This window comes from Pteronotus mesoamericanus, unplaced genomic scaffold (genome assembly GCF_021234165.1).
Source record: "Pteronotus mesoamericanus isolate MK-2021 breed Mesoamerican mustached bat unplaced genomic scaffold, CSHL_Meso_final scaffold_99, whole genome shotgun sequence".
NCBI lineage: Eukaryota > Metazoa > Chordata > Mammalia > Chiroptera > Mormoopidae > Pteronotus > Pteronotus mesoamericanus.
The window spans coordinates 4,559,378-4,582,301 of NW_026555330.1; the positions used below are offsets into that span (position 1 = coordinate 4,559,378).

Sequence of the window (22,924 nt, forward strand, 5' to 3'; positions counted from 1 at the left end):
GGGAATGGTGGGGTTAGATTTCCAGCAGTTGGGGAGAGGAGAAGAGTCCAGCAAAAGAAACTAAAAAGAGCAGCAAGTGAAGCAGAAGAAAAACCAGGAGAATGTGTGTGAAAAAACCCAGGAGTATGATAACTGTATAAGCTGAGTGAAGAAAGTGTTTCATAAAGGAAAGAGCAAACAGTTATGTCTAATGCTCTGAAGTGGTCAAGTAAGATGAAGGCTGAAAACTGCCCCGTCGATTTGCCAATGGGAAGGAGATCTTGGTCACAGCAGATTCAACTAAATGATGAGAAGAAAGCAGGATTGGGGAAGGTTCAAGAGAGAATTGGACTGCCATTCAGCTTTTTGTAAAGTTTTAATGGAAGTGCAAAGTGCCAAGAGCTGCTAAGACACTCCTGAAAAAGAACAAGATTGAAGGACTTGCCCTACAAAACATAAAGGTTAGTCACAAAGGAGCAATTAGATCATTTGGTTTGGGTTCAGAATAAACAGAGCCATGGAAAACACAGAGAGCGCACACGCCTGAGGAGACGTGTTGTGTCGGCACCAGCGCTGCCTGTCAGCGGGGGAGATTTTTCCATTCAGTAAATAATCCTGGGGCGGCTGTTTTTTCATGAGAAAAGAAATGAATATGGATCTATACCTCACATTATACACAAGATTGATTTCAGTAATTAAAGATTTAAATGGTAAGAGTAAAACAAAAAATATTTAGGAAAGAATAGAAGAAACTAGTTTTGGGCCAATAATGGATTTCTGAAATGTAGCACCAAGAACACAAACCATAAAGGAAAAGACTGATTAATTTGTTAAATTTTTAAAATTTCCATTCATCAAGGGTCACCATGGAAAAGAAATTTTTTTAAAAAGCTACAAAGTAGATGAAGACATTTTCAACAAGTATAACTAACAAAGGAATGGAAGAGGAAACAAGAAAGGCCAATAAAAATAGGAACAGATACATACAGGCTCATCAAAATCAGGGAAATAGAAATGAAAGCCACAGTGAGATACCATTTTATACCCACCACATTGGCACAAATTAGAAAGTCTGACGATATCAAGTGTCAGTGAGGATGTATAAATTCGTTCAATCACTGTGGAAAAAATGTGGTGCCGTCTTGTAAAGTTAAAGGTGTATGTACATATCCTACAGCCCAGTAATTTGATTTTTTATACTGATACCCTGGAGAAACTTTTGCACATGATAACTAGGAAACAAGTATGACACTTTTCATTGTGCTATTACATGTGATAGCAAAAAACTGAAAACAACCTAACTGTCCATTGAGAGTGTAACATTAAAAAGAAATCTTAAAAACACATATTGACTGAAACAGTAAGTTGCAGAAGAATATAATGTTTTATATTGTTTGTTCAAGGCACACAAAACCTAACAGTACGTTGTTGGGGCTGGGTATGTGTGTGGTGAAGCTAATATAAAGCAGGGGAATGATAAACACCAAGTTCCAGTCAATCGTCGCCCTCTATTGGAGAATAAAGGAAGAACACCCCTGAGAGGCTGTCGCACAGGGAGCTTCAGAGATGCAGGTGATGTTGTTTTAAGCTTTGTCCTGTTCGCCTCCCTGCTGACCTTATGAATATTCATACATGTGAAAGGATATACAAAATATACAAAATCTATACATTAAACCAGAAACAAAGAATGGAAGACAAGTTATAGAAAAACACGATTCTTTTAAAAAAAACGGAATTACATATAAGGAAGTGGGCACAGCAGTTATAAACAACTCCTCCAAGAAATTTTGTGGCAAAATGGAAAAAAATGGGATAATAACTGGAGGGGATGGGAAAGTGGGGTAAAATTGTTGATGATAAAAGCAGTAATGGACCATGGATCCTCAGCTGCACAGGAAAGAGAAGTCCGTTGAACAAAAGATAAAAATCTAGGTTAAAATCAGAATGTAGTGCTGGAAGAGACCTTGAAGATCGCATAACCAGCCACCTCATTATACAGACACAGAACGAGCAGCCATAAGAGGTACAGTGAAGTGCCCACCTTCGTAGCGCTGCTTCATAGGATGCCGACTAAACCCAGGTTTCGGATCCCTAGCTCAGGCTGGAGCCCCTGGTGAAGAGCAAGAGGCATTGTGAAGGGGGGAAAAAGGCTGATTGGATACGGAAGGAAAAGGAAGAGTCTAAGCTGAGTCTGAGGTTGGAGCCCGGAACCGGGAAGGCGACATATTGTGGCATACGGACCTGGGAGTCGGGCAGCTTCTCCACTGTCCTAGATGAGACGACTCCAGAGAGTGTTTTGAGCCTCTCTGTTTCCTCATCTGTAAAAGGGAAGTAACAATACCTACCTCATTGGATGATTACATTTGAAAAAGCACAATACCGTGCCTGACATACCTTAAGCACTCAATAAATTATTTACTATGGAGTAATCATGGTGCAATATGAAAGGAGAAAGTTGAGAAACTGATTTGATGGAGAAATTTAATAAATATGATTTGGAACATTGTTTGTTTATTCAATTCATATTCTACCAATTTCCCAAAAGGACCTTATGTGGTGACTTTTAGACAAATGGAATTTAAGTGCTAATGGGACAGCCAAAAACGATGCTCATCCATAGACAATCTGAAACCGTAGAAGGTGAATTTTGGTGAAATACCAGCCAGAGATCTAAGGTTCGGAATTACCAACATGGAAAGCTAGTTCTATCTCCATGCCGATTAGCTAGGAAAGGAATGTTGAGAAGTGAGCTGAGGACCGTGCTCAGGAAGAGGGAGAAGAAGAAAGAAAACTGATTGGTCATAAAGGCAGGAGAGGAATGAGGAAATCAGGAGAGCATATAGTTGTGGGAGACCAGAAGTCTGAGAAGGAGGTTAGCACAAATGCAGCATAGACTTTGAAGGAGAATAAAAATAGAAAAGCAGATAAAATTTGCCTGGTTCTCACTGGTGGCCTCAGAAAGAACAGTTTCAGTGAAATCACAGATATGCAAGCCAGGCTTTGCATATCAGTAATGTAATAGGAGTGTATGTGTGGGAAGAAGTTGAAGGTAGGAATGTAAGCCATTTGCTTTTTGAAGGTCATGCAGAGCTCAAGAAAGCTAAGAATGAGTTTTCCTAGGTTTAGTCTCCTTCCTTTAAGCAATGATTTCCTAGGCACCACTTTCATCACTAGAGCCAGTGTTCCCATAAACACAAAACTTAGAGGACTATTTCTTGGCTTGCTTTCATTTTGCAGCAGACGTGACACTCAACTCTCTGGTATCAGAAGCATTTGTCAGGTTTTTCGTGGAGCTGGTGGGACATTATTCTCTGAACATGACTGTCACTGAGCGTGGGGAGCGTGTGTTCCAAAGGGAGCCATTCCGTAAATCCCACACCTCCCGAAGCGTTCGCCACTTCCTGGATCTCTTCATGGAAACGCAGATGTTTGCAGGATTCATCCAGGATCGCGAGCTTCGGAAAAGTGGGGTGAAAGGTCAGTTTCCACATAAAGTTCTTCCTTTATATTCAGTGAGCACTTGGAAAGTTGGAAAATAATGTCAACAAAAAATAGCATAAAGGCACAAGGGCTTAAAATCTGAGTTGTTTATTATGGCAAATATTTTTTGTAATGTTATTTTAACTATAGAGGTACATAGTTGTGAGCTCAGTTTTATTTCATTGATTTTCAGTCCTGAGTATTGGACAATTTCACCAACATGAGTTTTCCTCATAGGTTTGTTTGAGGTCCGGGCTCTGCAGTATTTGGAGACGATTCCTGAGTCTGAGCCCAGTGGGGTGAACAGAATTTTGCGGAGTCTTGGTGAGTTGCTGTATTTTCCTGTTAGAAAAATGTAACTGAGAAAAGCTTTTGCAGTAAACACGCCCCATTGCAAAAAGCTTTATAATCTGATCAATAATAAAACCCCAAATATGCTGCCCAGAAAGCATGACCTCTAATTCCAAAGTGTTTTGGAGAAAAAGAAGTCTCTTTCTCAGACGTTGAGATTCTCCATCAGAGTTTGCCATGGGACTGTTTTCCTCACTTGAAACTCCCTTATGATATAAGAACTTGCATATCATGATTATTCATCTTTTCTAGGCCACATTCCTGGGGGAATCTTATAAAAACTGTGGACCTTTTTCCCAGAAAAATATGCTTAGAGCATACAAATTTCCCATATAATTTTAGGGTGTTCATGAACGCCCCCATCCCAAAGTCCATCCACAGCTTAGAGGGCATCCAGAACCAAAGAGGATTTCCTGCAGGACTCTAATTTTACACTGCATAAAGAAATATGGTTGTTTATGACTGTTCAATTATTGTTAACTTTTAATTATTCAAAACAATGAAGATCCTACATTCTATGGTAGTTACGTTGGTGTTTGAAATATATGCCCTTAATTAAAATTAGGCCCTGTCCTTAATGAGTTGAGAGACCAGGGACAAATTATGTCTTGGGCTGTTGTTCCATCTTTATATCATGGGATTACATTAGATCAGTGGTTCTCAGCCCTGAGTACAGTATTATAATCTCTGCAGAGCAGGCCAGGTGATTTTAACCTATAGACAGGGTCGGAAACCACTGGATTAGATGGTGTCTGCGTTCTCTTCTACCTCTGCAATTAGATACTTGGAGTGGGAGGGCAGGGGGCAGAGGCGGTTAAACACATCAACTGATAGCTTGAGATAGCAGCTTACTCCTGGGCCGCTTGTCAATGAAGCAGCTTACCCCAATGGGGCTTAAATAATGTACAATAAAAAAAAAAAATGAACTAATGAGAGTTCACTCTACTTCTTTCTCCCTTTAGGAAGTAAAATGAAATTTCTGCAGAAGAAATGAAATCTTCAATTGACTGTCTCATCCTAAATAGGACAGAAAGTGCCAAAGAAAATATTTTCCCAAGAGTCAGGATGCCCTGAAGTTTTCAACAAGATCCTTGGAAGTTGAAAAGGTTACAGAGCAGGCCAGATTCTTGGAGGAGGATTCTCCTGTTGCTGCTTTAGTAATCACTGGAGAATTGCTAGGAGTCATGGAACCAAAGCTCTCTTTACTCTGCCTCCAGTTTTTTCTTAAGTGGCCTTATTTGATTCCTGGGCTTCTTTGTTTTGTGCTTAGCCTATGAAGGCACTTGTCTTTCATAAGGGGAAGATTTGGTGTTGCAATTTTTAAAAACAGCTCAAAGAGAAGCACAATGAGAGAAGTGCAGAGTTTAAGGTACTAGGGAGGCATGATAGAAGTAGTGAACACTAGCCCTACACACATAATTCTCATCACTGAAATACCATGGCAGCTTTAAACCTATGGGCTGTTTGAGTTGAGCTTAGAAATATATTTATCGTATCAGTCTCTCCCCTTTTTTTGTCTAATGTTCTGTCTAGGGGAATCTCACTTATGTGGAAGCCTTATTTATTTATACTGTTGGTGAGCATCTTATAAAAGTAGACATCTTGGAGCTCCTCTCCTACATTGTGTGGTACTTGAGTAGCTAATCCCTCAAGTGTCAACATTAAACTTTTTGGAATAGAACTAATAGGAAATGCCCTTTCAAGAGCATGAGAACTACCTTTTATTTTTTTAGTGTCTACCATATGCCATGCACTGTGGTACATGTATGCATGTCATCTTATTGTCTTTAACTTTCTGAGATATCTGCATCTCCACTTTACTAATGAAGAGACTGGAATTTGAAGAAGTTAAATAACTTGTCCAAAGTTACACAACAGAGCCAGGAGTATCAGTTTGTGAACACAGAGATAGTTGGTTAGTCCTGCAGGTGGAAGTTTGAGCTCCGTGGGATTGTAGCTATTGAGGAAGTTTTCTTTTAAGCTGAAGTGTAGCAGAGCCTACTCAGCTCTGAGGATAAGGGACTTCAAACTATAGATGTATAGATGAGACTCTTTTTTTGGTTCCCCTAGAATTGTTTGGCTTTTTGCTCTAATTAAGTTGGAGTCAGAATATGAACATTTCCTGGGACAACACCACATAATCACCCCAACCTTTTATATCTAAAGTAGCAGTAGTGATTGGAAAAGGAATTTGTCCGTGATGGTGCAATTTTCTTTGGTGTCATAGCAAATGTCAGTTTTCTTCAACTCCTGCTGATGGTTTTAACTGGCATAAAAATATTTATTCAAACTTTAAAAACCCTTACAATTTATATGAGGATACAATTTATTGACTTGTACAGTATTGTCATGACATCCATTCAGGTGTGCATGTGTGGATCTGAAGCAGACACCATTTAACAGCGGTGCTATACAATTCCTATAGAGGTGGGTCCAGAAAATAGTACTGAACCTATGTCTTTTTTTAAATGTTAATCAAGCAGCTTACCCCAGTGGGGCTTTTACCAGATATCTCCCAGTTTGATCTCATCTGACACTTCAACCTGAGGGGAAAATTAGTAACTGGGAAGTGAGTGTTTATAAAATGGGGTAGGAGTTATTACTGTGGTGGATCCTGGCCATGCCTCTGTGAGGAGGCCTTTGCTTCAGGAATGGGGGTGGTATTTTATCCCTGTGATCTGAAGCTGCTTCCTTTTCCTAGGTCTGTTTTATTTTGTTTTTGTAAAGTTTTATGAATTCTGAACATGTTTGTAAAAGAATTGCTCAATATTTGTATAAAATGTTGTTTACAGTTCTTCTAATGAATAAAACACAAAAATTCCATAGGTATCTTGGAGAATTTTAAATAAAATTGCGTTATGATATAAAGGTATTTTACTTCACTTAACTCTATAGCTAGTACATTTATCTAATAGGTGAAAAGATAATCCGGTGTCACTTTTTGCAGGTGACATGATCCTAGAATATAGAAAACCCTAAAGACTCCATAAAAAAAAAACTATTAGAAACAATAAACAAATACAGTAAAGTTGCAGGATACAAAATCAATGTATAAAAATCCACTGCATTCCTATATACTAACAATAAAATTTCAGGAAAAGAAAATGAAACAATTCCTTTTGTAATTGCAACAAAAAGAACAAAATACCTAGGAATAACCTTAACAAATGATGTGACCTTAACAAAGGATGTGAAGGAGCTGTATACTGAAAACTACAAAGCATTATTAAAAGAGATTGAAAAAGACACAATGAAATGGAAAGATATACCATGTTCATGGATTGGAAGAATCAACATAGTTAAAATGGCCATACTACTCAAAGCAATATGCAGATTTAATGCAATTCCCCTTAAAATCCCAAAGGCATTTTTAATGAAATAGAAGAAAATATCATTAGATTTATATGGAACAAAAGACCCTGGATAGCCAAAATAATCCTGAGAAAAAAGGAGGAAGCGAGAGGTATCACGCTACCTGACTTGAAACTATACTACAGAGCCAGATAATCAAAATAACATGGTATTGGCAGAAAAATACGCAGACCAATAGAACAGCACTGAGAGCCCAGAAATAAACCACATGTTTATGGGCAAATAATTTTTGACAAAGAAGCCAGAAACACACAACGGAGAAAAGAGCCTCTTCAATAAATGGTGCTGGGAAAATTGGAAAGCACATGCAAAGAATGAAACTAGACTGCAGTTTTTCCCATATACAAAAATTAATTCAAATGGATCAAAGACCTAAATATCTGAAACAGTAAGTTACATAGGAGAAAACACAGGTACTAAACTCATGGACCTTGGTCTTACAGAAGATTTTATGAATTTGATCCTAAAGGCAAGGGAAGTAAAGGCAAAAATAAATGAATGGGACTATAGCAAACTAAAAACTGCACAGAAAAAGAAACCACCAACAAAACAAAAGGCTACCAACTGAATGGGAGATGATAGTTACAATCAACAGCTCCAACAAGGAGTTAATATTCAAAATATATTAGGAGCTCATACAACCAACACCAAACAAACCAACAACTGGCAGAGAACCTGAACAAACACTTCTCCTAAGAAGACAAATGGCCAACAGATATATGAGAAGATGCTCAACTTCACTAGCTATCATGGAAATGCAAGTCAAAACTAAAATGAAATGCCTCCTCCCACCTGTTAGAATGGCTATTATCAACAAGACAAGTGATAACAAGTTATGGAGAGATTGTGTAGATAAAGGAACCCTCATTCACTGTTGGTGGGAATGTAGACTGGTACAGCCACTATGGAAAACAGTCTGATGGTTCCTCAGAAAATTAGGAATAAAGTTACCTGGTGACCCAGCAATCCCCTTTCTGGGTGTCTACCTGAAAAACTTGACAATACTTACTTGCAAAGATAAATGTACCCCTGTGTTCATTGCAGCACTATTCACTGTGGCCAAGATGTGGAAAATACCAAAGTGTCCTTTGAGAGAGGATTGGATAAAGAAGATGTAGTATGTATATTCTAAGGAATACTACTGAGCCATCAAGGAAAGGTGAAACACTGCTGTTGTGACATCATGGATGGACCTTTAAAATATTACGATAAGTGAAATAGGTCAGAAAAAGCTAAGAACCATATGACTTCACTGATATGGGATATAAAACAAATGCAGAGATTGCAGAATGGTGGTTATCAGAGGGAAGGGAGGTTGGGGAGTTACAAAGGAAGGCAAATACATGGTGATGGAAGGTGATTTGACTTTGGATGGTGGGCACACAACGCAATATACAGATCATGTATCATAGAAATCTACTCTTGAAACCTATATAATTTTATTAACCAATGTCACCCCAATAAAACCAGTAAAATAAGTAAGAGCTAACCACCCTCCTTTCCCCTCTCTCTGAAAATACATTTTTTAAAAAGATAATCCCAATTGACCCTAGACTGACCAGGCTTAATAACTGGCCAACATTTCCAGGCCCTTGGCAGACAAAGCTTGAGTTTAAATTGCACGCTGGGCAGGGTATATTCTATTACCAGGTGTCCTAACAATAAAATGATTGCATTTTTATAAACGCCTTTTTAAAGGCAAAATGACAGGATTTTTAAAAGCTGGCGTAGTGAGCAATTTATCAGTCTCGCCTTGGTGTAGAGCAGGTTCCTTCTGTTATACCATAAAGCTGCTGAATTTCACCTGGAGACTGGCGCCCACTTCTAGAATCTGTGAAGAAAACTGCATTTATCCAATGCACAGAGTCTCAGGGCGCCGAGCACAAGGTGCGCAGGACACGGAAATGCGAAGGGAAAGAAGTTGAAGGAGAAGGCTGAAGGTTAGATGAGTAAACCGAGGTGGGAAATCCGTTTCTCTCTCCTCGCCAAATCTGGCAGCCAGTTCCCTCCAAAAGTTGTAAAAGATTCCCTCCCAGATTTCTGCGTCCTGGAAGAAACCCAAAGTCTCACTGCCCAACAAATTACTCCGCGCGTCGGAAGCCGAAGAGTGGTGCCGGGTAGGGGCGGGGGACAGTAGGCTGAGATGTACCACGGCCTGGGGAACCACGACGTGACGTCACGTCCGACCAAAACAAAATGGCCCGGCGCTGTCTAGCAGCCGGGGGAGAGCGCCTTCCGAATGAACAACTGAGCATGCGCCAAGCCCACACGCACGCGACGTAAATCGACGGCGGCAGGCGCAGGCGTCCTGAAACAGGCCTGAGCCTGCGCAGACTCAGAAAACTCCAGTGAACTTAAGCATGGCGGGTACTGGGTTGGTGGCTGGAGAGGTTGTGGTGGATGCGCTGCCGTATTTTGACCAAGGTTATGAAGCCCCTGGTGTGAGGGAAGCGGTGAGTTCGGAGTGTCTACGTAGGTGACTCAGCGCTCGCCAGCCCGAGGGCTGGAAGAAGCACTTTACAATTTACTGCCCCCACCCTGGCCCCTGTTCCCGTTCTTAGGCTGCGGCGTTGGTGGAGGAGGAAACTCGCAGATACCGACCTACTAAGAACTACCTGAGCTACCTGACAGCGCCGGATTATTCTGCTTTTGAAGTAAGTGTGATGTCTTGAGCCCAGCGTATGGGCCAAGATTCTTGAGAGTCTTTGTTTTGTATTGAGAGCCTTACCCGCCTTAAACTTGCTTAGTTTGCACAAATACTGTCAGTCCATTGAAAACATCTAGATAGATAAGCCTTCTCCGGATTCTTATTTTGAGAGTCACAGAATGACGTTCTGAGGCTCTGCGAATTACCTAACAGTGCAAAAGTGAGTGTGTACGTTTTTCTGAGCTAGGTTCCTTGCGTAAATTCTCAGTGGGATCCTCTAAGCGCTGAGGTCCACTCTAAAACAAATGGTCTAGTGTTTTTAAATGTGTTTGGGCCTTATTACCTAAGCTCCTGAGAAGCACTGGAGGGCGGCCTTTGTATAAAGCCTAGGTATTTGCGGATTGTGAGTGACGGAAGGGGCCAACCATATCTACGTAATATACTGTTTACATATTTATAAAACCTAGAAGTGCACCCAAGATACTACTTAGGGTTTAATCAGCTAAACTAAATGTAAAATATTTTTAAATTAATGAATTCTGTTAAGCATTTTAGTGTATACATGTTTGGTGTTTTTTTACCCCATTATAGGTAACTATTTATGAAAGAATTGTCATTAAACGCAGTATTTATATTAAAGTAACAAAAAAAAAATGGCTAAGCTTTAAGTAGGAGAGAAATGTCCCTATGATATGCTATTTTCCCATGCTTTTTGAAAAGTATTCCCCAAATATAGATAGTACCACATCAAGAACTAAGTACAGTGATGCTTTCTTATTAGAGTGATCTCTGAAAGTTTCAGAAATTACATTCAATCACAAACTATTAAACACTTGAACCAGTTTTTTTCCTTAGCTCTCTTAAATACAACTTATGCTTCCTATCTTCATAATTACTGTACTGATTATTTAATCCTTTTTAATAATAGAAGCTTGTAAGTGTACTGGGCTCCTTGCTCTCTCAGTCCTAAAAATAGCACTGTGAACTGTATAGTTGTTTATTATTCCAATTTTTTAGATGTGATAACTGGAACTAAGGCCAACTGATTTGCTCATGCCCCTATCCATCCTAAACTGGCTTTGAAACTGCTCTTCGTTAATTCATTTAACAGCTATTTATAGTTTGCAGGCTGACACTCAGTCCACTGAGCCACACCAGCCAAGGCTAACAGCTATTTATAAAGGTATTCCCTGTGACAGGTAGTGGGACAGAGGATAGACAAGGTCCATACTCATGGAGGTTATATACATTGTAGAGTGTGATGACAGACAAATTAGTCAGAATATTAGATTATTGCTAAAGCTAAAAAAGAATTGAAGTAGTGATGTGATACAGCACCTGGGAATTGCATTACCTAGGATAGTTGAAGAAGGCCTACGTGTCTTAGCTTGAATGAGAATGCTCTGTGGGCAGGAATCTTTTTTGTCTTCTTCACCCACTGTATCTTCATTACTTAGAACAGCGCCTGGTACACAATGGGCACCCAAATATTCATCAGTTAAAGAACTTCTAAGGCAGTTTTATTTAATGAATGCTTAGCATGTGCCAGGCCTGCCTAGAGTTCTTTTCCTAACTTAGCCCCATGAGTGTTAGCTCAGTCTTTGGATAGAGTTGAGTTAAAAGCCCAGATCTGTCATTTACTGGCCATGTGAGTTAGGTAATGGCTCCTGTGTTAATAGCTTCAGATGCTTGTACTGCGTCTTTATAGTGTCTCTCCTATCTGATTGTTAGTTATTATTCCTTATCTGTCACTGTGCAGAGCCTCTAGTTAAGAGTACCCTGGCTTTCTGTGGGAAACTAGCTAACTACATTTTCTTAGAACTTTGTGTAACTGAGCAGTAGTCAAAAAAGGGGCTTTCTCCAATAAGAAATGATTAATGCAAAACTGTTAAACAAGGAATGTGACTTCTGGAAGGTTCTTTTTGCTTACTCTTTAGTCTAATCGTTGAGAAAGTTGAAGCCTTCAAAAAGCTGAAATTACGTGGGATAACAGATACTACTGTAAATATTTCCTTAAGCAGTAATTTCTATTCAGGACTGGAAATGTGCAGAACGAATGGGATAGGATATTGACTGAAACATTGGACCCCAAAGAAATAGAGTTGTACAATTTTTTTAACACCAGTAAAATTGTTAGACCAGATGGCAGAAACCAGTTCATTTTGCCCATTCCCCATTCTTTGCAAAGAGTACAGTGTGAAAATAGCAGCCAGGATCAAAACAGAAACTATAGGCTTAGGCTCATAGCCCTAAAGCAAATTATTTTATGCCCAAGCCCTCTCTTCCCCTCCCCCAATGAATACTTAGATCCACGGTTCTCAACACTGGCATTACCTTAGAAGCGACTGGTGAGTTAACAATTTTAATCATGTCCGGTCTCCACTCCAGAACAATTAAGTGGGACTGGGTGAGAGAGGTGGGCTGTGGCTCAGATCGGAACTGCTTTCAGAGCTCCCAGCTGATTCTTCTGTGCTCCTGGGACTGAGAACCGCTTATCCAGGATTGATCCTTTGCTCTTGGAGCCCCTTTACATACGAAGTGTGCGCCCGTGTTCTCTAGGTCCTAGAGAGCATTTAACCCAGAGAAGATTTGTGAGAAGGGGAGTGGTCCGTTATAATGGATAACATAAAATGTAAATATTTAAGTAGGTTAGATTCATTATTTGTTCAGTGGTGGTTAATTTTAATTTGTATGATTTTGGAAACAATTCTTTCTCCAATTTATACATCAGACCGACATAATGAGAAATGAGTTTGAAAGACTGGCTGCCCGACAACCAATTGAATTGCTCAGTATGAAACGGTAAGTCCTATTTCTGGGTTCGGCTGGGCTCAAATCATTGTTTACTTTCATCTTAATTTTTTCTTAAAACTACAGTAGCCGTGCTAAAACAAATGTTGGAAAAGGAAAACCCTCGTCTTTTTTTATATATGTTTTTTCATGTAGTAGGGTTTCATATAATCTTGTGTTAGTGTCCAAAGATAATTCTTTGCACCATTATTTAAAAATGAGATGTTTTAGCCCTGACTGGTGTGGCTCAGTGGATTGAGCACCTGCAAACCAAAGGGTCGCCAGTTCGATTCCCAACCAGGACACATGCCTGGGTTGCAGGCCAGGTCCCCAGTAGGGGGCTTGTGGGAGGCCACCACACATTGATATTTCTCTCCCTCTCTTTCTCCCTCCCTCCCCCTCTGTCTAAATATAAATAAAATCTTTTAAAAAAATAAATAACAAAAATGCAGGTGTTTTAAAATCCAGCCACAGGGGAATGGTAAATTGTAATGAAGTTCATGTTTAAGATTTCCCAGGGAGCCCTGGCTGGTGTCGCTCAGTGGATTGAACACTGGCCTGCGAACTGAAAGGTCTCTGGTTCGACACCCAGTCAGGGCACATGCCTGGGTTTCAGGCCAGCTCCCTAGTTGGAAGCATGTGAAAGGCAACCGATCAATGTATATCTCTCACACATCTCTTTCTCCCTCCCTTCCTGTTTCTCTAAAAATAAATAAAATCTTTTAAAAAAAAATTCCCAGGGAAATGTTCCTGATTTGGCATATAGTTCTTCACTGCTGAAGTGAGTCTGGTGGCTTCTGATGATACCTGCCTCCCACTTACAAGGCAGCCTTAGCAAACGCGGAGCGCCTGGAGGGTGTGACTTTGGTTCCCCATCTCACTTCCTGTGCCACTTCACTACAAAACGCGTTCCCCTTCCTCAGGGAAAAAACCAAAACACCCTCTAAAATGGAGAATTGGATTGCTTAACATCTGAGGTCCTTTCAGCTCTAAAATGCTGTGGAATAATGAGAACCACGAAGTAATCTGTCAGAGCCAAGTCCTTGGCGGGGGTGGGCTGGGGAAGAAGGGCTATCCTCTCAGTATGTGAATAGATTGTAGGAGGGATCTGAGTCTGTGGAACCAGAGGACTAGATTTCTCTTTTCTTGTCCTCTCTTTCCTACCTGGCCTGGGTAATAAAGGCAGAGCAACTTCGAAGACTCCTCAGTTCTCCCATTTCCTGGTGCTTCTGCTCAAACAATATTCATGATCATTGGTCCTTTAGGGCAGTGTGTTTCAAACCACAGTTGATGACCCATTAAGCAGCAGGTTGTGAAGTAAATTGAGTAAGATACGACAGTACTTTTTAAAGAAAATAGGATAGAAAATGTCAGAATGCATTGCATGTAAAGGTAAGTGTTCTGTGAAATGTTGGTTCAGCTATGTATTTGTATAGTGGATCACAGTTTAAAATGTTTCTTTAGATTATAGTCAGGTTTGAAAAATACTGTATTTATAAGGTATTTGTAAAGCTTTTTGTTTTTTTTAAAAAAGCTTATTCCTTCTTGCTCCCAGTTGCATAGCCCTGAATTTTTCATGAAAATTACTGGAGTTTTTACAGTTTCTAGTAAAAAATATTTAAATGAAAATGAAAACTTAGTTTGTAGGAACTCACTAATAATGAGCTGAGACTTATGAAGAGTGCTTGCTGGCTCTCTTTTCAGCGTGGAAGGACTGGGTAGTGTGCAGAGGGAATAGAGTGAGGCCTGTTTTTTTCTCGAGAGGGGTGTGTGTATTTGGGTGGGAAGGTGGATGGACCGTAGTGTGTTTTACAAAAATGATAGCATCATCTTTTGTGTGTCTTACTTTTTTCCCTTCCTGTATTACAGATGTTTTAATGTTTTAAGTATTCATCAGTAACACCATTTAGTAGCTAGAATAACAACCCTTTATATAAATGTATGATAGCTTAGTGAATCAGTTCACATTGATGTGAACAATTTTTGTGACTATAGAATTTTGCTGAATCTCATTTGTTAATTGATTCTTAGGATAAGTAGCGTTACTGTAAGGCCTACATCTTATCTTCAGTCTCCTGTCTGGTTTTTGTAGAGTGCATAGACTTCAAAGGAGTTCTGGTGGGAAGAGAGAAAGGTTTGGGGGTGCTGTGTAGTTATGTTGTTCTTTAATTTCAGATATGAGCTTCCAGCCCCTTCTTCAGGTCAGAAAAATGACATCACTGCATGGCAAGAGTGTGTCAACAATTCCATGGCCCAGCTAGAGCATCAGGCGGTCCGGATCGAGAACCTGGAACTGATGTCCCAGCACGGCTGCAATGCCTGGAAAGTGTATAATGAGTAAGAAGCTGTTTGCTGTTCCTTTAAAACCCATTCTACTTGCAGCTTTGGTGTTTGTTGTGTGTTTTGTTTTGTTTTTGGTTTTGTTTTGTTTGAATGTGGAAAGCAGGGTTGGGGAAATGGGATAAAAATAGTAGAGCTGAACTTTCACTTGGAACCATGTCCCGGAACTGCAGCCCATATAAAGGTCTCTGAGACCCACCTCGGAGTGTGTGTACGAAGGAGACTAAGCCTAACTACCATGTTTACTGTATAATATTGTAATGTGTTCTCTAAAAGTGGCCTCAAATACTGAGTAAGCAAATACTGTATCATTTCTCCTGGGAGAAATATGTACCTACCCATATATACACGTATCACATAGATTATAATCTTAAATCCTAAAAACAACTCATCCTGGTGTATTCTATTTTCTTGATTTTTTTTTTTTTTTTTTTTTAAAGAAAACAAAGTTGAGAAGTGTAAGTAACTTGCCAGAGCTGCAGATGAAAGTCCATCCTTTGGCCGTCTCTGTGTGAGACCGGACACAGGAAGGCAGAGCCTCTCCTTGTTCCACTTCAGCTGGGAACGAGTCTGTCCGCTGCTCAGATTTCCCACTGCTTACACAAGTACCAATTTTGAGGTTACAAATAAATTTGAGTGGGTAGGAAGATTCATAAATACAGAATTTGCAAGTAATAAGAATTGACGGTAAGGAGAGAACTCCAGAAACAAAGTGCCAGAACCAGCCACTGAGCTCCTGTTTCTGTCCCACATAACCAGCTTTAGCTTAGGTTTTGTTGTTTATGTAGGGCTCATTCCCTTGTTTGTAGTATTTGGTAGGTGATTCCCGTGGCCCCTCTGAGCCCTAAAGTCCGGAGTGTCTATTAGCACTTTAAGGAGAAAAGACCCTTGAACCTCATGACTGCTAAAACTGTTTATTAAGAATATGTTTTCTGAAAGAAAGCAGAATCACAAAGTTATAAGTGCTTTTTCTCATACGTTTAGAATTATGTTTTAAATCTTTATGGCCACGTAAGTATCCAGTGGGCAAAAGCCAGAATTTGGTAAACTGCAGAACAAACAATTCAGTTTCTATTGTAAATTATGTTACATGGGGGATAAATGAAAAATGGGATCAGGAAGGTTAAGAAATTTGAGATTTTTTTTTAATTTTATTTTTAAAAATGGAAAAATGTGATCTTAAGAAGATTTATCTAGTTGCAGAAACAAGGTATTTTGTATCAAGTAACCAGTCATCCTTTTTTGGCACTATGTAGGAAGTCCTTCACTGGGTGCTGCAGCCTGAAAACTACACATATCCAGAAAAAGGTCATTAGGAAAGGGTATGATTTGGCCCTGGCTGGTGTGGCTCAGTAAATTGAGCACCAGCCTGTAGAAGGTCGCTGGTTCGATTCCCGGTCAGGGCGCGTGCCTGGGCTGCAGGCCAAGTCCCCATTTTGGAGCATATGAGAGGCAGCCAATCAGTGTTTCTCTCACACATCAATGCTTCCTTCCCTCTCTTTTGCCCTACTTTCTCCTCTCTCAAAAAATAAAATATTTTAAAAAGAAAGAAAGGGTGAGAGTTTTGGACAGTTAGAGGAGAGCAAGAACAGTCCAGGAATGGCAGAGAACATGGATGCAGGGCCACTAAAAGCCCCATTAAACTGAAGAGAACATTGCTTTGAGCTTGCCTAGAAACCTTTAATAATGTCCCACTACTGGCCAGGGTAAGGTTCAGACTATTTAACGTGGTATTCAAAGCTATACCTCAGTTGGAGACTTGGACACCAGCCAAAAAAGTCTTCTCTGATGAGTATCATAAAATCTGCCTCTGAGCCTTTACTCATGCCTTGCCCCCTCCTGGAATGTTTTTACCTGTTTGACCCAAATTCAGTTCATTTAAAGCCCAACTCACATCTTCCTTGCTCTGGTCAGGTGACTCGGTTGGAGCTTCGGTTGGAGCATCGGCCTTGCACCAAAAGGTTATGAGTTCAGTTTCCTTCAGGGCACATTCCTAGATTGCAGGTTTGAGCCCCAGACAGCGTGTATGGGAAGCAACCGACGTTTTTCTCCCCCTCCCTCCCTCTCTCTGAAATCAATAAAAAGTACATCCTTAGGTGATGATTAAAAATCATGCTTATAATTTTTAAAAGAAAAAATTTACTTCCTTGTCTTCCCTGATTGAAATCCTGCCGCTGTTTACCCTCTTCCTTTCTGCGACTGTGCTAAGTACTGTGTGCATCCCTTGTTTTTCATTTAATCACTTAATATTCCATAGTGTTGGCCATTCCCCTGAGCATAGTTGGTCTCCTGCAAAGCCAGTGGATGCTGCTCCACAGGAAATATATTTTATCAAGAGTAAATTTTCTTTCTTCAGAAAGGATTTGAAGGCATCAGACTGGGCAGAAAAGCTTTTAGCTCTAAGAGGTCTTGGTGCAGAACTGCTTAAAAAAACCATTTTGTTAATAAGGAGAGAATTCTGTGCTTGCCACTGAAGGGGCACCTTCAGGGCCAGCCTCTGATTTTACAGGTAAGCAGGCTTAGCCCCCCTGATGTCAGGTCGGGTGAGTCATCCAAGGACACACAGCTGTTTAGGGCATAGCTGGGGCTAGAACCGTTCACTCTTATGATACAGTGCGGTAAGTTTTAATGGAAACGGAGTATTTGAGGAGGTACCTGTACACCTAAGAGGGAGAGGGGCCAGCAGCAGCCTGCGAACCGAAAGGTCACCAGTTCAGTTCCCGGTCAGGGCACATACCTGGGTTACGGGGCCAGGCCCCCAGCTGGGGGCGTGCGAGAGGCATGCAGTTGATGTATCTTGCACATTGATGTTTCTCTCCCTCTTCTTCTCCCTCCCTTCCCATCTTTCTAAAAATAAATAAAATCGTAAAAAAAATGGGGGTGGGGGGGTAAGCACCCTGTTAATGATTTTCTTCTCTCTAAGAGGGCAGAATGACAAGATAAAGATAAAGGAGAGTTTAAAAGGGTATATTCATCAGATATTTCCCATCTTGTCTATGAAAAGTAATGACAGTCTAAGAAATAATTTAATTTCGCAAAATCAGTGTCAGTGAACTGCTTTTAAAAGACCTGAAATAGGATTCAACTTTGATACTATGTTACTGAACCTTTCTAAGCTTACTTTTCTCACATGTGAAATAGGGATAATCCTACCTACCTCAAAGAATTCTTGCTGGAATTAAATTAGCTAATTATGTGGTGTCTATCATGGTGTTTGACATGAGCACTCAGTAAATACTGGGTTGGCCAAAAAGTTAATTTAGTTTTTGCTGTACAATGGCTCTAGTAGTGCTCAGTTGTCTTCACCTTCATTTGAAACAATTTTTGCTACATTGTATTGTGACAGCTGTCAAATCAGCATACATTTAAAGAGAACTTAGCAAAATTGGTGAATTTTTGTGCAGCCATTTAATATTGAAGATGGAAGAAGATACACAACATTTTTGATATATTCTTTATTATTTCAGGAAATGTAAAAATGCAGCTGAAACTCAAAAACGGTTTGTGCAGTGTATGGAGAAGGTGCTATAACTGATTGAACATGTCAGAAGTGGTTTGCAAATTTTCTTGGTACTATTGACACTTTGGCCAAATAATTCTTTGCTGTGGGTCTGTCTTATGCATTGGAAGATGTTTCGCACACCCCTGGCCTCTACCCACTAAAAGCCAAAAGCAATGGGAGGTAGCCAACATACTCAAAATATCCAAATCAGTAAAGCTGTTGGTGAAAATGAAAAATGTGTCTTTTATGGAAAAAACTAAATGGACTTTTTGTCCAATCCAATATTGACTATTTTTAAGCAGGAAAATTTTACCTTATGTCAACTAGATAGTTCCCCTTCAGTTGGTACTATTAGATTTCAACATGCCTTACTGTGATTTTTCTTTTTCTCCCTAGAAATCTAGTTCATATGATTGAACATGCACAGAAAGAGCTTCAGAAGTTAAGGTAATTTTTTTTCTCTTATTTCAGAATAAAGTTTAGGTGAGCCCTTAATAAACAGAGTGAAAAGAAAAAAGAACCAGTGGATTATAATCGCATGAGCGGAAACGATTGATCCGCTGTATCCAGCACCTGGTGTTGGGTTTGCCCCACCTGAGTGGCGGAGAAACAGACCTGAAAACAACTCCACTAGGTCACTTGCAATTTACAAGTCTGCAGACATTGGAAAGGACCTTCCAGAAGGGGAGAAGGGTGCAGAATAGCATGTATATTCTGGTTTCAAACATTAAAAACAAACTAATCTGTACACATGTGCATATACACATGTAGGAAAGTTTGGGAGGGCACCTGCCAAAAACCAAACAGCGGTTATCAGGGAGGAGAAGCACATGGGAGGAGGACCTTCAATTTTTCACCTGCACATGGGTGTGCATTTAATTTTTCACAATAAGCGTGTTTTATGAAATTTAATTGAAAAATAATTATAGAAGAAAGTTAAATTCCTGGAATTAGTCTATGACTTCACATATCTGTTCTTTTCAAGGGATGAAAGATGTATTATATTGACTAGATTTTTTTTCTGTTGATGATAGTCAACAGAAAATGTTAAAATGTAGGTGAGCTGTATAAATAATATTTTTTACAGGAAACATATTCAAGATTTAAACTGGCAGCGAAAGAACATGCAACTCACAGCTGGATCTAAATTAAGAGAAATGGAGTCAAAGTGAGTACCTACAATTCCATCATCTTTTAAATTGCTTAGGAAATTTAAAATCAAAATTAACGGCCTGATACAAACAGTACTGGAATGGGACGCTGCAGTTGCGAGGAGAGGCTGTTGTCTGAGGCCCCTTCACCACCTTGCCGCCTCCTGAGGCAGGAGCTGGAGGGCAGTGCAGGACCTGTAAACGAGATCGCTGCTGATTGACTCTCTTCTCCGAGCGCCCTGTTTTCAGTCCATTGTTTCTGCTCTGAATGGGATTCTACCTGTTTTTAAAGGGAAAAAAATAACTATTTTTAGTTTGTAGAAGGGGGATTTAGTACTTTCTACCCCATACCGTATATTAGGCATCTTCTTATATTTTTTCCCCAAGCAAATATAATCTTCCAAACATGCATGTGTGTTTCTTTTTATTCATCTTAGAGATGTTTTTTCCCTAGGGGAAGTTGCCTTAAATCCCTGAAATGTTTTCTAATCAACTCTAGAAATTTCTCCACCATTTTTAAGTATTGCTTTTGTCCTGTTTTCTCTCTTTTTCGGTTAATCCATTTAAAATACTATCTTCTCTGCCCTGGATGATGTCGCTCAGTTGGTTGGAGCATTGTTCCACATGCCAAAAGGTTGGGGGTTCAATTCCTGGTCAGGGCACATATGGGAGGCAACCAGTCAATGTTGCTCTCATATGTCTGTGTTCCTCTCTTGCGCGTGCTCTCGCTCTCAAATCAATCAATCAATCTCTCTCTCTCTCTCTCGCTCTCTCTCTAAAATACTGTCTTCTGTCCTGGGTGGTGTGACCTAGTGGATTGAGTGCTGGCCTGCAAACCAAAGGGTCACCAGTTCGATTCCCAGTCAAGGCATATGCCTGGATTGTGGGCCAGGTCCCCAGTAGGGGGTGCGTGAGAGGCAACCACAGATTGATGTTTCTCTCCCTCTCTTTCTCCCTTCCCTTCTGTCTAAAAACAGATAAAATCTTAAAAATATATAAGTAAATTAATTAAAAATACTGTCTTCTCTCTTTCCTATCTTTTCTTTTTAATTTCCTTAATAAAACATTTTATTTTGAAATAATTATAGTATCACAAGCAGTTGTAAAAAAAATACTGCAGAGAGACCCTGTGTAACCTTTTTCCTCACTTCCCCCAATTGTGCCTGTTTTTTCAAAAGAAAACTTGAAAGTGAATGTTAGTGTTAATGTTCCTGGCTGAAAATGTACATCTGATAAATTCTAAGAGAAATTTTACAATGAGTAATTTTTCCTTTGTTTTCTATTTTAGTTGGGTATCCCTGGTCAGTAAGAATTACGAGATTGAAAGGACTATTGTGCAATTAGAAAATGAAGTCTTTCAAATGAAGCAGCAGCATGGAGAGGCCAACAAAGAAAACATCCGACAAGACTTCTGAAAAGACAAATTAATTTGGTGGATAGAAGGGAAGGCAGGTTGGCCTTTTCCAGATCAGACACTGGTCTGTGAAGGACAGCAGCATCTTACGGAGATCGTCAGTGACGTTTAGAAACCATAAACAGTGGGCTATTAATATTCTCTTTGTACGTTAGCAAAATAAAAAATTCAACTTGGTGGTATATTTTTGCGATTAAAAAAAACCTTCAGACTTTCAAAAATAAAAAAATCATTTGATCTTCAAAAACTGGATTTCCTGCCCAATTCAGAAAAAGTATTTGTAATATACCAAAGGATAAACAGTCTGCATATATAAGCACCTTTACAAGTCACTGCTACATATTTCTTTTTATGATGGTGGAAGAATTACATTTTAATTTTAATAGTGTTTGGTTTTTTTTTTAAGATGGGGTTGAGCAGCAAATGTTGGAATCTTTTCTTTTTTTGTAATGATTACCCCTAGAGCGTGCATTCCACCATGGCCCCGGGCCAGTTTGCTGCACCGTCTTCTCAGTCCAAGGAAATCGTATGTTCTGCTCTTCCTTGACTGAGAGAGCAGATTTTAGGTCATTTCTCTTCCTGGCCAGACGCCTCCTTGTGTGATGTTCCCTCACAGCCCAACTAGCACCATTTGCTACTAAGTCCCAGTCTAGTGAGTGGCCAACTTGAAAGCTTGCGTATTTCCTTGGCCTGGGTGAGTTTGGTGTGCTGGGTTCAGGAGGTATTACTGCATAGAAAGCAGTAGTTCTAATAATAACAAATGACTAAATACTGATCATTCTGGTTGTTTAAAAACTGGTCATACTCAAAATTTTGTTCCACTGATCCCTTTCTTGTTCCTGAAATTACATGGAGTTTGAGGATGGCCCTAACGCAGCTAGAAGAAAACCTGCACGACAATGGACTCGGCAAGTTTTCCAGCTCCACCAGTAGACCTTCCATACGTGAGCCAATAGCCCGTTTTGCAAGTAGCTTTGAGTTGGATTTTCTATTATTTGCAACATAAACCATGCTAACATAAGGCTCTCAAGACAAATACCCAGGTTGCTTTTTTCTGAAGAGATTTAACATGCACCAAAAAACTTGATTTTTACAGTGTCTGACAATAGTTTGGCTTGGGGTCTCTTCTGTTGTCATCCTACAAGGAAAAACATTGCCCTGTCTCGTGTGGTTCAGTGGATTGAGTGCCGGCCTGCGACCCAAAAGGCTGCTGGTTTGATTCCCAGTGTAGGGCGCGTGCCTGGGTTGTAGGTAGGTCCCCAGTTGGGGGCGTGAGAGAGGTTTCTTTGGCACACGGAGGTTTCTCTCCCTCCGTTCCCCTCTTTCTAAATAAAGTTTTTAAAAAAAGAAAGCATGGCCTTGCTGACACCTTGACTTCAGACTTATAGCCCCCAGGTTTGTGAGAGAATCAGTTCCATTGTCTTAAACCACCCAGTTTGTGGTAGTTTGTTACAGGAGCCCTAGGAAATTCATACGGATGCATTAAGACAAAGGCAAGAGCCCTGGTTCTGTATTGCAAATGGTTATGTAAATGGGTGCATCCTGAGGCTGTGATCCATCACGCCATCCCCTATTGTCTGGCCTCTCAGCAGGAAATTGGAAGTCTCTTGGAGATAATGTAGCTCAAGGGAAAAGGTCTAAAGTTTTTTAAATTAAGGGCCTCCCAGTAAGTGACCCAGGCAGGTCACCCAGCAGCGAGGTTCAACACCACTCCCCAACTGCAACACGCAAAGCTTCTAATCTGCGTTTTCGCTCCCCGCTCTTAAATATGAACAATCGATTGCCAGATAGGTAGCTGAGAGACATCTTTATCAAGAATGACAACCAAATGGGAAACTGGAGAAAACATGAAGCAAGAAGAAAATCTTTTTTGTTTTTTAAGAAACATCCTCCATTAA

General features: G+C 40.1%; 2 protein-coding genes across 2 annotated transcripts in view; both read left to right on the top strand.

Annotated features, from left to right (window-relative positions):
• The window catches only part of DENND2C (DENN domain containing 2C), a 69,530-nt gene extending 64,252 nt beyond the window's left edge, over positions 1–5,278 (top strand). The window contains exons 17-19 of the mRNA XM_054565095.1: positions 3,220–3,456; positions 3,697–3,783; positions 4,773–5,278. Of these exons, the coding sequence (XP_054421070.1) occupies positions 3,220–3,456; positions 3,697–3,783; positions 4,773–4,804 (356 nt within the window). The 3' untranslated portion in view covers positions 4,805–5,278. The remainder of the gene's footprint in view (positions 1–3,219; positions 3,457–3,696; positions 3,784–4,772) is intronic.
• Positions 5,279–9,513: 4,235 nt separating this feature from the next.
• On the top strand, positions 9,514–21,241 carry BCAS2 (BCAS2 pre-mRNA processing factor). Its single transcript, XM_054565041.1, has 7 exons — positions 9,514–9,635; positions 9,744–9,836; positions 12,561–12,631; positions 14,795–14,956; positions 18,858–18,908; positions 19,549–19,629; positions 20,901–21,241. Exons 1-7 carry the CDS (start codon positions 9,543–9,545, stop codon positions 21,025–21,027), a joined length of 678 nt encoding a protein of 225 aa, XP_054421016.1. The 5' UTR covers positions 9,514–9,542; the 3' UTR covers positions 21,028–21,241.
• The last annotated feature ends 1,683 nt before the right edge of the window (positions 21,242–22,924 follow it).